This window comes from Neltuma alba, unplaced genomic scaffold (genome assembly GCF_004799145.2).
Source record: "Neltuma alba isolate B1F8T4 unplaced genomic scaffold, ASM479914v2 tig00012378_pilon, whole genome shotgun sequence".
NCBI classification, from domain to species: domain Eukaryota; kingdom Viridiplantae; phylum Streptophyta; class Magnoliopsida; order Fabales; family Fabaceae; genus Neltuma; species Neltuma alba.
Window position 1 is genome coordinate 35,409 of NW_021636876.1, and position 13,016 is coordinate 48,424.

Below are 13,016 nucleotides of genomic sequence, written 5' to 3' on the forward strand. Positions count from 1 at the left end.
CAAGTTTCAAGAATTTCAGTATAGATTAGATTTCATGTCAAAACTTTAAAACTGCCCATCGATTGAAACCAAAAAAAAAAAAAACTGCTGAACCCTTTTCTTTTCTTTCTTTCTTTTTTTTTTTTTTAAACACGACTGCTTATCCTTTTATGTTATCTGAAGGGGGGGGGGAAAAAAACTATCTCTTAGATTAAAAAAAAAAAAAAAAACCGGTCATGCATGTAACGGCTACATCACCCGGCAATTATAATTTATGCCTAAAAGTCTGAAACCCGAAACCGATATCTCCAGTTCTCCACAACAGTGACGCTCTCAGGTAAGTGCGAATCAGAAGCCGCAACGGTCAAATTTTCATCGGCAGCGGCTAGATGCGGAAACGAAAGGCAAGATCAGAATCCTCAAAACCTCTCAACCCTCGCTCACAAGCAGCAGCGATCGAAGAACAGAACACGGTTTCTGATGAGGCCAAAGGCTTCTTCGCTTGTTACCTCTTGGTCTCTCTCAATCCTCGCTTCAAAGGCCATACCTACATCGGGTCGGTCCCACCCTCTCATTGAACTTACTTCTCACCTCTTCTCTTTTTGTTTCTGATCCAATCTCCAAGATCAGATGTATCTGATCTCCTCTGATTCATACATGTTCGCAATTATTGAAGTTTTCATATTTTTATCAATTGAAATGATAGGCACATACGATTTTCTTTGATCTTCGCCGCAACGTCTTCTTTATATCGATTTTGGTTGATGATGGGTTTTTAGATCTGACCGCGTCTATCTACATGCAATTACAGATTTACAGTGAATCCACGACGTCGGATTAGGCAACACAATGGTGAAATTGGGTGTGGAGCTTGGAGAACAAAGAGGAGAAGGCCTTGGGAGATGGTTTTGTGTATATATGGTTTCCCAACGAATGTGTCTGCGCTGCAGGTCCATATTTTGTTCTTTAATTGCTTCTTTTGTCAAATCTCTTGTAGTCACGCACATGCTAGGGTTCGTCTCATCTTTGGTCTCACAAGATGATTTCTCATTTTTAATTTTATCAAATTGATTTGTAGTCACGCACATACTTGGCTCAATTTGCTCCTAAATTCTTAAAACTTAGCAACAAGTTATCTCTCCTATTTTCTTTCAGAGTGCCGTTCGTCTTTAACGCTTTGATCACTTTCGATTATGCTTTATCACTTGAGTATGTGGGCTTTTATGCATTTTACTTGAAAATTGCCCATATTCTAAAATTACTGACTCCCCTGCCTTCAATTTTTCGTCTTGCGCATCTGATAGTGGCATAATATGACTCTTGTCTTTGCTTGGCTCAGAAGAGCCTGGCATGATATGATCATGAGAATTATACTAAGAATGCCGATGTCCGAATCAATGTTTTAAAGTTGTTTTATTGTCTGGGACTTGCAGTTTGAATGGGCTTGGCAGCATCCCGTGGAATCACTGGCTGTAAGGAAGGCAGCTGCTACCTTTAAATCCCTTTCAGGAATTGCCAATAAGGTTAAACTTGCGTACACAATGCTCACGCTTCCATCCTGGCAGAGGTGTGCCTTCTTTCTGAGTGCAGGAATATGAATGCACTTTTTTGTCACAATTTTTGTTTCGATTCTAACGCATGATATGGTTGGTCACAGCTTGAATATGACAGTAAACTTCTTTTCAACGAAGTACACAAAACATTCTGCTGGTTGTCCGAGTTTACCAGAGCACATGAAGGTTCATATTCGCCCCATGGATGAACTTCCGTGTTATACAGAAAGAATTAAAGGTTTGTCTGAGAATGAAGATGATGACACCGGTGAAGGTGGTGACACCAGTGAAGAGGAATGCAGTGTCATTACAAGTAATAGTGATTCTATTCCAGACACAATTAATGGTTGTCTCACTCATCTTTCACCGCAAGATGAAGAATCTGAAGCAAGAGAACCTTGTCATTCATTTGCTTCATTAGACAAAAGCCAGCCATTTGGTTCTATCATATCAGAGGTTAAGAAATCACCACCAGTAATTTTATCAACAAGGGAAGAGGTAATTGAAGTAAAAGATTTTACAAATTTCATGAATAAGAGTAGTGCTGAAATGAGTCAAGCAGATTGCATACAATCAGGTACGATATCAGCTGCTAATAAGAGTAAAGACTCCAGATGTGCCTTTAACGTGCCTAGTGAAGCTGAGATAATAGATTTGTCTACTCCATCCGCTTGCCGCAGCTTTTCAGCTAGCGAGAAGAGGATTTCTCGTGTTGGTAATGATTTTATTGACTTAACAAAGTCCCCCGGCTTCATTCAATTATGAGGTCTTGGGCAATAAGAATCTCACCAGGGTGGCGAGAAATCTACATGTGTTGACCGAGTTGTACAATTATTATTCCCTGTTCATATTAGATCAGACAGAAAACATAAGCAGAAAGCATTAGCTACACTGTAATATTTGTCTTTTCACAGTATATGTGGAAAATCATCGAAGAATGTTCCTTTGCCTTTCCAATTTCCTTATGCTTTTTGTAAAATAAGTTATACCTTTTGATCTTGCGTTGCTAGCCCTCTCACTGTTGACGATGAGTTTCATATCAGCACATATTTTGTAATTCTGTTTCGTCATGGTGCTTCAAAAATTGATGTTATACGTGACAACGATTCACTAGGCAACTAACTCTACAATTAGTAGCGGAGGGTGTTTTTTTTTTTTTTTTGGTCCAAATAGTAGCGGAGGGTGTTATTTGCATACAAAGCATAAAATTTCAAAGGAACATGGTTAATTGGGGCCAATGGTAAGCTGGGTCGCCATAATTTGCAGGGAAATGAACATGAACAAACGCTAGTGAAGAAGTCCCACCTAAGCCACTCAAAAGTAGTCTTATAATTTTGTGGAGCAGGTATCTTTCTGTTCTTGGACAACAATAAGATTGGCCACGATATTTTAGATATTTGATGACCCGCATAATAAATGCTAGGAACAACTTCCATGTGACATCTAGGTTTATGATGGCCATGGGCTTTTTTACCCGGATGCTATAAATAGTACAAAATATTACTGAAATGCTATACGGTGGAAAGTATTTCCTGAAATGCTACACTGGAAGTCGTTCACGGTGAGAACGACTTTAAATCTCTGAAGAAGTCGTTCACACCAAGAACGACTTTGGAGATATGACATATTTTTTAATTACAAAAATTGGAAGTCGTTCACCGCGTGAATGATTTCAGTTTTGTCCTTATTCAAAAAGTGCTCCAGCGTGCCTTTACATGTTCATTTGGGAAATTATTATATAATACAACTACATGGTAGGACAACTATAAATTGGACTCAACAATACTCAAACTTCATTCAAGCATGGGATAGATGGTCACATGCTATTGTTCACATTCCTGTTATGCTTGATGAATTTGATCAAATATCTGAATACATGCAATAGTATTAGAGACATACAAGACGACAGATCTAACGTATTAGTGGTAATACTGGCTATGTGGTAAGTTTTTCACTTTTTTTCCACCAATACCATCTTTTTCTTTTATACAACAAGTGTTACACAAAAATGTCTTATTTAATTATTTATTGTGTTATAAAAAAATGTCTTATTTATTTCAGGTTAACACAGCAGAAGAGTTATATAGGCTAGCGATTGGTTCTCGTTCAACATGCTCTAACTGCACTGATTTTCGAGAAAGAGATGCTTGGGACTAACGCAACATCTTACTCGCAATGAGAAAACAACGATTTGACATGAACCCTTAGCGTGTTCCGCCAACAGTTGATTTGCCTCGCCCACAAATTCCTCAAGATAGACCTAGCATGCAACGCGGCGCCCAGCCACCAATTCAAAATCAAAATGTTGAGGGACAAGAGCCTCAAGTTTTTAGTCAGTCACATTATATGCTAGCTTCATCATCATCCCCTATCACCTCTCATAATCCTCCTCAAGTTGAGCCTCATTACATGTCACCTTCACTAACATCATCGCATTCTAACTCACCATGTCCTGCTCAATTTCAGTCGTTCATGTCATTATTTGATGATCCGGTACTATTTTCGGCTAAATACAATGCTTCTTCTACTTTTGACCAAGATGGTCCATCAAACGAAGCATTTGCCACCCCTCAGCAATCAATTTCTTTAGTTGAATCACCTTGGTTTGATTTAAACACATCAACTACACAAATAAATGAGACACTTGAAGCTCAAGAAGAAGTGAACACACAACAACGACCACACGTGTGAGAAGGAGAACAAGATGTGATACCGGAAGTCACTATTTGTTAGGTAAATCAATTTTTATTTTTTATTAATTATTTTCTATTTAATATGCCATAAGAATTTCATAATCATTACTAGTATTATTATGTAATTAACACTTTCCTCTAATTATTTTCGCATAAATTTTAGTCCAAATGATTGCAAAATTATTGTCTAATCATTTTCATGTGTTAGGTGGGGAAAGAGCAGACAAAGGACGTTGAATATGGGGTGATGAAGTTGTTCTTGGAGTAGTGAACTTCTAAAGTTGTTCACTCCAAAGTAAACTTTCATTGCACTTAAATCAAGACTTGAAGCACATATTGAAGAAGTCGCACTTGTCAAGATCGATTTTAGAAGTTGTTCACGGCAAGAACAACTTTGAATATAACATTTCGGGAAGCATTTCGGTATTTTCTTTGTACTGTTTATAGCATCCGGGTAAAAAAGCCGATGGGCATGTTTGGAATAGCGATGAAAAACACTTATAAGTACATTTTACGTAAACCGAAACAAAATTTATCTCACATATTTACCTCATATTTCATAAATCAGAACTGAAAAGTTACTTATAAATTATTTCAAATATGCCCAATATGTTCTTAACATAAGAAATAGTTGACTAATTTGAGTAGATTAAAAAAATTAGTTAAGTTAATTATTTATAATAAATATGTGTTGTCTTTCTTAAAATATCGTTGCTAATCATATGTATTAGATAGAATTACTATTTGATGAAACTTAACATGTGCAGCTACTATAAGGATTACTTTCAGAAAAAAGAAAGATCAATATAAGAGATAATGTGAATTGAAATATTATATTTAAGACCAAATTGAATATTAAACTAGTTCTTATATTAAGAATTGGAGATAGTGTCTAATTCTCGCCTATAACTAACCAGTTCACATTATGTGGAGTTTTATGAAGAAATATGCAGCAGTAACTGGTAAATTTTCAGCTTGCATATTTGGATGATTTATTTCTGAAAATTATCGATTTGAGAAAAACTTTCAAGAGATTGCAGAGGTTAAAATTAAGCTGTTTTTTCATTTTAAAGATGAGAGGTTGAAATCAAACTTTTTGAAATAGAGGATATGCCCTCCTTTTCTTTCGGTTAAGGCCAATTTAAGTGTTTTAATATTGAAGAATCTAAATTCTCAGCTTCGTATGGGCGGCACTATTCATGGTTTATGAATACTTTCTATGGTTTTCAAATTATATGGAGACACTATATAATATTATATATACAGAATTTTTTTTTTTTAAATTACAGCACCCTGAACATACAAGACGAGCTAAAATATAGGATCACAATTGCACAATATGAACGAGCAACATGGTTATTAAGTGGACATATCATGAGCTACGAAAAATAGAATATATTATTGCACTTATTGCTGTGGCTGCGGCTCATGCGTCTGCAGTTGTTGCTCTGATTGCTGTGATTGCTGCGATTGGTCATCTCCTTGCCAAATCCAGACAATATCCTGAAGAGCAGGCCTTATACCTTCTTTCAGTATTTTCTGAAATTCCAATGTATCTCCATCTGATTTTTTCACCTCCACCAGATGGAAATACGGAGTGACCTCAAAGATCTCTGCATCAATGGACAAAATACCCTTTCTGCCTTCCTTGAGGCCCTCTAGCTTTAACAATCCTGCGGCTTTCTTCTTTATTTTCATCTTCAGAAGCTTAGCAGCCTCTTCCAGCTTCGAGATGATAGCTGGTGCAGGTTGTCTTGAGGTAAATCTAGCTTCTCTCTTCTTAAAATCGTCTTCAAAGAATACAGAAAGATCAAAACCAGCAGAAAGAGATATGATATCAAATGCATTTATACTGGATGGTACGACTGACTCCTGCTTTGCTTCTGCTTCGTCGCTTCGAGTGGAAGGATTTTTACCTGATGAAGAGACAGCCTTCTTTCCCACTACAGGTTTTTTATGTTTAGAATTTGGTCCTTTCTTAAACCAAGCACACTCCCTAATCTTTTCCATGGAAATCCTAGCATCAGGATCTGGATTTAACATCTTGCATAGAAGTGTGCGAACTTCTGGTGAGAACCCATTAGGACATTCAAATTCTGCCTTGTCAATTTTCCTATACATCTCTACCAAATTTGGATCATGAAATGGGAGATAACCTGCCAATAATACGAACAATACTACCCCACAAGACCAAACATCAGCTTTGGCACCATCATACCCTTTCCTTTTAATGACTTCAGGAGCAACATATGCAGGTGTGCCACAAGTTGTATGCAGCAGGCCATCTTCCCGCTTGGATTCCGCCAGAGCACTTAACCCAAAATCAGAAACCTTCAGATCCCCATTTTCATCCAACAAAAGGTTCTCTGGTTTAATATCTCGGTGGTACACGCCTCTGCTGTGGCAAAAATCAACTGCATTGATCAGCTGCCAGAAATATTTATGTGCAACATCCTCTTTGAGCTTTCCTTTTTTAGCTAACTTTGTGAAGAGTTCACCACCTTTAGCATATTCCATAACAAAGTAAATCTTGCTCTTGGTGGCCATAACCTCAAGAAGCTGTATAATATAGGGATGTTTAACCTTCCTCATGATAGATATTTCACGCTTGATGCGTTCGGCTTCCCCAGATTTCATAACCTTATCTTTGTCAATTACCTTAATAGCCACACTCTGATTAGTTGATGTGCTTCGCGCATAGTACACTTTTGCAAAAGTACCTTGCCCTAGCAATCTTCCTAATTCATACCTTCCCATTAAAACACTTGATCTGTTCTCCATGCCAGACCGCACAGTAGTAAGATGAAAGAATAATATAACTACAGAGTGTAGCTATATACAGAAAGACATTTCAACCGTCTCCACTTAAATCGTGTATTAACAAAACAGGCACACTTAAAAGACTTGTGGGCCAGTCATGCATCAGGGGAAAGCAAAAAAATGGTGTCCAAATCTGTGGTACACTTGCGTCAAGCATGAAGGAGCAAAGTACAAGTAACGATATAACCTTATTGATCACAGAGACAGAGATACGATCACCAAGGCACATCTAACTGAGAGAATTTGCTGCAAGTATGATAAGTTGAGGAGCTTCAGAAGTGTAGTTGAATTTCAACAGAACGTTTTCCCTCGAAAATCTGAAAAGCAAAAGGAGAATGGCACTGGGTTCAACAATTGTTCAGGAAATACAGTATAAATTAAGAAATAGGAATAAAATGATGAGCGTAATTCAGCAGCTGATTTGCCAACGCAGAAGTGATGTTGTACAATGATGAACTGGGTTAAATCACAGAAATAGTAATGTAATATGGTTTTGGATGTTATCTCTCACAAGCAAAGAAAGTCAGCAAATCTTTCCATCAGAAACACACCACTTCTCAAAGAAAACACGGGGAACAACTCAGTATAACAGAAGAGTAATCTTAAACCACATTTAGGGGTTCAAGATTGAGGACCCCTGCTCACTACTGGACTAACCCTCCGCCACTGCAGTAGTTCCAAGCAGCGACCCAACTCATGCGTGGAACTTGGAAGATACGAACATGAACTCTCCAAAAACCGAATAATTGATTCAACAAAATTAAACACCACGAAGAACCCTAGTAAATCCTTTTATTCTGGGGATCAGAACAACTATGTTCAGCATCAACCCAAAGTGGCTTCACAGCTAATGTCGAAGTTTCAATAGCAAAATTGAGGATACACTGACTATGCAGATACTAAAATCAAGCACACACGCGAATTAAATCAAGAGAGAGAAAATTGACCAACCTTGTCGAGCTAAGCACGAGCACACATAGCTTCAGGTTGAAAACGCGCCCCCCAAGAGAGAACGGGAAAAGATTCCATGGGACTCGGAAGAAAACGAATGGAAAGACGATGTTTTCTCTCGCATAATAATTCGACAGTTACACTTACAGCTTTTTTCTATATGCGATAAACGTATGATACTAAATTTTAATTGCTTTAAGTTCTTACGTGGATCTTATTTTTTTCTTAATATTTATAATTATAATTAAATGCTTATAAATGCTTGAGTCAGTCATGGTTGGTCCCAGCACATAAAGAAGGCTTTTATTATTAGAAAAATAATACTCCTCTGGTCCTTAATATAAGACCCATTTAACTAATTTGATTAGATTAAGAAAGTTAGGTAAGTTAGTTAATTATAAGAAAAGTAACACATTTTCCTAAAATATCATAATCATCTTTCTTAATACTTCATCTCCCTCTTTTACTTGATTATGGTTAAGAGAGTACTCATGGGTAATTTAGAGAAAATTGATAAATATGAGAAAAGGGTCTTATATTTAGGACCAAAACCAACTCAAGAATTGGGTCCTATATTAAGGACCGGAGGAGCAATAAAATATCCTGAAAATTACTAAATAACAAATTAGTATGGGTGAATTTCAAAATTTCAATTTAGATCCTTTAGACCATTTTGGAATTTTTAAATTTTATAAAATTACATAAATGCGCTTTATCATTTTTTTTCTTTTTTTAAATATTGTCATCTTAGCACTTCCGGCTGTCAGAGCTCAAGCTCCGGTGACCCTATCGGTAGCCAGTCGCCAGAGCTCTGATGAGATGTTACCGAAACTCCATTGATTGGTCGTCAAAGCTCCAGTCACTACTCTTTCTGATATATCGACTATTCTTTTTTAGTTATTGATTACATTTGTTTTTAGAACTCCGATAACTACTTTTGTTTAACAACTGACTACTCTAGTATTGCAATTGACTATTTTTATTTTTCAAATTTTAGTGACTATTTTTGTTTAACTATTGACTACTCTAATTTTACTATTGACTATTTTTATTTCAAAAGTTCAAAAAATACATTAAGTGATGTTGGAAATTTAGTTACTACTTTTTATTTTGTTGTTTACTACTCTTATATAGTGAATAGCTATATAAAAGTAGTTATTAAAACTTTGAAAACAAAAATAGTCAATAATTAAATTAAAGTAATCAATAGCTATATAAAATAGTTACTTAGAATAAGGACAGTGTTATCATTTCATAATATTTTCAAATTCTAAAATATCACAAGGGATCTAATTTGGGATTTTAAAATTTACCTACCCTAATTTATTCTTTAATATTTTTGAAGGTATTTTAGTGTCTTTTTTTTAAAATTATTTTCCATCTTAAAATTATATGCCAGCAATTAGTATGTATGAAATGTTTGAAGAAAATTTAATTATTTCAAATTATATGTTTGATTTTTTTTGTGAGAAAAATTTAGGCAAATTAGATTCCAAACTTCTTCTTCTTTTTTTCTTCCAATATTAGATTCCAAACTTCTATTATGAGTGGCATTCTTGCTATTTTAAATAGCATGTCTGATTTGATACATTATGAAAAAAGATCGTACTGATATATATGTTATTTGAAAAATTATTAGTAATAAATTCTCACCCCATATTAAATGTAAGAGCTTGATAAATAAATTATAGAAATTAAAAAAATTATTTAAATTAATTATTTGTATAAAAATGTATGGGTTTGGCTCCTTGAAGAAGCAATCATTTTAATCATTTGTATTAGATATTTTTTATTGATAAAAAACTTATTTAATATATGCTATCAATAAAAATAATTTAAGAAAAAATTACAAATTTAGGATAAACAGAGTATATTTTTGAGAGAATTATAATAAAGTCCTAAATAAAGAATATAATTACTAATAAGATTCAATAACAAGTAAACAATTGTCACTTATTATTTTTAAATTTAAAATTTATTATTGTTATTAATAAAATTTTTAAGGAATTTTGTTCATTTCTTGATACTCCATAACAAATCTCCCTGTATTTTTTTCGGTGAAAAGACATAATAAACATAGTTCATGATGTTTGCAATCAAACAAGACTAACGCCAAGAAATTTGTCTAAAGAAAAAAAATCTCCCACTCTCCTACAATTTATATATGTGCGGAAAATTTATATATAATTAAACGAGTTTTTGTATGATATGAATGAATTATGGAAAAATGATACAGTACTTGTTATTGATAATTTGTGAATCGCGTAATCTGCTATTAAGTAATATTAATATTTGATGTTGATGATTTTGACATTGATCTTGATATTAGTATTCGTAGTATTATGATAGTGAAAATTTTAAGTTATCAACATGTAATTCAAAATATAAAATATTACTACCTTTGGTCCTCAGCATATGATCTAATTGATTAATTTGAAAAGATTAAAAAAATTAGTTAAGTTAGTTATTTGTAATAAATATATATTATTTTTTAGAATATCATTACTAATCATGTGTATTGGCTAGAACTATCATTTGATTAAACTTTTAATATATGCAACTACTACAAAGGCTATTTTGAAAAAAATAGATAAATATGAAAGATAAAGTAGATTATGGTATTATATTTAGGACTAAATTAAAAGTCAATCAAGCTCTTATATTAATAGTAAGAGGTATAGTCTGCTTAAGTTTAAATCACGTACTTAAATTATATATTTTGTCTTATTTTAATTAGGGCGCGTTTTTATTTTTATAATTTGATGGAATTTTAATTTTGGTCTTATAGTTTAAAAAGGATTTGGACTTGAGCTCAAGTAAAAAAAGCAAAGCACAAACTAATAATTTTTAAAAAAGAAAATTACAATGAGGTCCCAAATAAAAAAATAATTAAAAAATAAGTTTCAGAGATTGTATTCTCACTAAAAAACTTGTTATTATAGGTTGTTGAGATTGTTATTAGAACCTTTTAATTATTTTTTTTAAAGGGACTTGATTGTAATTTTTTTTAAAAAAATTATGGAATCAAAATCAAAATTCCTTCAGAATTCCATCCGATTACGGCCACTGACAATATGACGGCCAGGAGTAATGTGTGGCGTATAAATGAGGTGTCCAGGACCTTTACGGGGTAAAAGGATCCATGGGGTGAAGGAGAAGGGACGGCATGGTTTAGACTTAAGACGTGGAAGCCTATGAAGGCATGAAGGCGGAGGTGAATACGCAAGAGTCCACTCATGCTAAGAGTCGTGATCAGCTCCATTAGCTTTACGCCACGTGTATTTGAACTCTGGAGAAGTCGCCATCTTGTTCAGTACTTCAGTTCACATGGTTATCAGTATCAATATCAAGTGTCCGTTTCGCGCAGGACCGCCCAGGAGGCACCCTGATTATACCATATTATTTGTATGAAAAATAATATTAAATATATTTTTTAGTTGTAAATTGAGTTAAAGTACATAATATTATTTTTTGTTGTTAAAAATATTCAAATTTAATATTACTATTTTAATTATCAACATTAATTTTTTAATATTATAAAATAATATTATTATGATTTTAAACTTTTTAAATATATTTGATCCAAAAGAAATTTTGAAAGCTAGGGCTCCTGAGAAAAGGAAAAACCTCCTCAACAAATTTGCATTTAACCCTTATAAAGTTTATGTGAATGATTGGTAGATTTGTGTAATCATTTAATAAATATTCTTTCCTTTTAAATGTAGTGGCTATTTAGGAAACTGATTTTGATACAAGATTTTAATTTATTTTATATCTTATATTTATTCATTTTTTAAATTAATTTATTTAATTTATAAATTGATATCTAAACTAATTTTATATAAAATTATTCTCCAAAGTATGCTTTTATTCTTTTAACTTTATACAAGGTTTTAATTTGATCTCCTAACTTTAAAAAAATATCTTGCTTTGACATAGGAGATAAGAGGTTTAGAGTCCGTTTGGAATAACTTATAAGTAATTTTTTAATCATAATTTATTAAATATAATGTAAATATATGAGAAGAGTTTTATCTCAACTTACTTAAAATATGCTTATAAGTATTTTTGAATATTATTCCAGACAGGCCCTTAGTCCGTTGCAGCTCCAACTACTAAAATATTCGAATCATGCTGAATAACTTTTATCCCGTAATATTTCACAAAAAAAAAAAAAAAACACACACACACACACACTTTTTTTACCTATTCTTTTATTTCTGATGACTCTTTATATTTTATTTGTCCATAAAATTTCAATCATATTTTCATACAACTTTCTTGGATTGATACTACCAACCTATAGATGTGAACATTATTGAGCCTAAACAATAGTAGTAGTAACTACTGATATTTGTTTTTTCTTCCAATTATAACCTTCACATTTATACGCAGCTCATCGTCATTATGGATAAATTTAAATTACAATATAATGTGAAATCCAATCAATGTCGAATGAATAAGGGTGTCTAAATTGTAATAATAAGGATTAATTAAAAATCGAAAGACTCGGTTAAAGAGACATTAGGAAATTAATATTTGCGAAGAGAAAATCTGAGTTCAAGCATATCATTATACATCTTTGATTAATGGATCAAAACATAAAATTTGTGACGATGTTGGCGCCCATTTTAGAAAAATGAGGGGAGTGAAGAAAGTTGAATGTGCCTTCGCAGACATGTTATTTTGCGCTAATCACGCTGAGCAAAGTCTTCAAAGATTAATTATTGTACTATATGTTTTGGCCAAACGCTGAGCAAAGTACGTGAATATTCTTTTCCTGTTCGTGATATCTAAGGAATATGTACTTTTTTCCCTCCAAATATGTGACAAAATTCTCAAAACTGAATACTATGTCTGTCACTTAATAATCGAGTTAGATAACTAATTTATAAATATTAAAAATTAGTTAAATTAGTTATTTATAACAAATTAATATATTTTTTCTAAAATGTTATTATTAATCACATACATTAGAACTGTTAATTGATAAAAAAATTTTAACATGTGTAATCATTAA

At 33.2% G+C, this 13,016-nt stretch overlaps 2 protein-coding genes across 4 annotated transcripts; one reads left to right on the forward strand and one right to left on the reverse strand.

The window, feature by feature from the left end:
- The first annotated feature begins 367 nt into the window (after positions 1 to 367).
- On the forward strand, positions 368 to 2,528 carry LOC114726449 (structure-specific endonuclease subunit slx1-like). Of its 2 annotated transcripts, XM_028913045.1 has the most exons (5): positions 368 to 535; positions 791 to 929; positions 1,413 to 1,546; positions 1,637 to 1,941; positions 1,969 to 2,528. In XM_028913045.1, exons 1-5 carry the CDS (start codon positions 369 to 371, stop codon positions 2,295 to 2,297), a joined length of 1,074 nt encoding a protein of 357 aa, XP_028768878.1. In that variant the 5' UTR covers position 368; the 3' UTR covers positions 2,298 to 2,528. The 2 variants fall into 2 exon arrangements, with proteins under 2 accessions (XP_028768878.1, XP_028768877.1); XM_028913044.1 differs by having other exon boundaries at positions 1,637 to 2,528.
- A 2,929-nt stretch (positions 2,529 to 5,457) lies between these two features.
- LOC114726446 (CBL-interacting serine/threonine-protein kinase 10-like) lies at positions 5,458 to 8,105 on the reverse strand. Of its 2 annotated transcripts, XM_028913041.1 has the most exons (3): positions 7,997 to 8,105; positions 7,233 to 7,362; positions 5,458 to 6,995 (listed from the first exon to the last, which is right to left on the reverse strand). In XM_028913041.1, exon 3 carries the CDS (start codon positions 6,980 to 6,982, stop codon positions 5,633 to 5,635), a length of 1,350 nt encoding a protein of 449 aa, XP_028768874.1. In that variant the 5' UTR covers positions 6,983 to 6,995; positions 7,233 to 7,362; positions 7,997 to 8,105; the 3' UTR covers positions 5,458 to 5,632. The 2 variants fall into 2 exon arrangements, with proteins under 2 accessions (XP_028768874.1, XP_028768873.1); XM_028913040.1 differs by having other exon boundaries at positions 5,458 to 7,362.
- Between the last annotated feature and the right edge of the window lie 4,911 nt (positions 8,106 to 13,016).

Excerpts from the sequence above, each read along its gene's own strand:
- LOC114726449 (XM_028913044.1), top strand. The coding sequence starts at position 369 with ATGCGGAAACGAAAGGCAAGATCAGAATCCTCAAAACCTCTCAACCCT. Across the intron at positions 536-790 it reads AAAGGCCATACCTACATCGG|ATTTACAGTGAATCCACGAC; the intron begins GTCGGTCCCACC and ends ATGCAATTACAG. Across the intron at positions 930-1,412 it reads CGAATGTGTCTGCGCTGCAG|TTTGAATGGGCTTGGCAGCA; the intron begins GTCCATATTTTG and ends TGGGACTTGCAG.
- LOC114726446 (XM_028913040.1), bottom strand. The coding sequence starts at position 7,006 with ATGGAGAACAGATCAAGTGTTTTAATGGGAAGGTATGAATTAGGAAGA.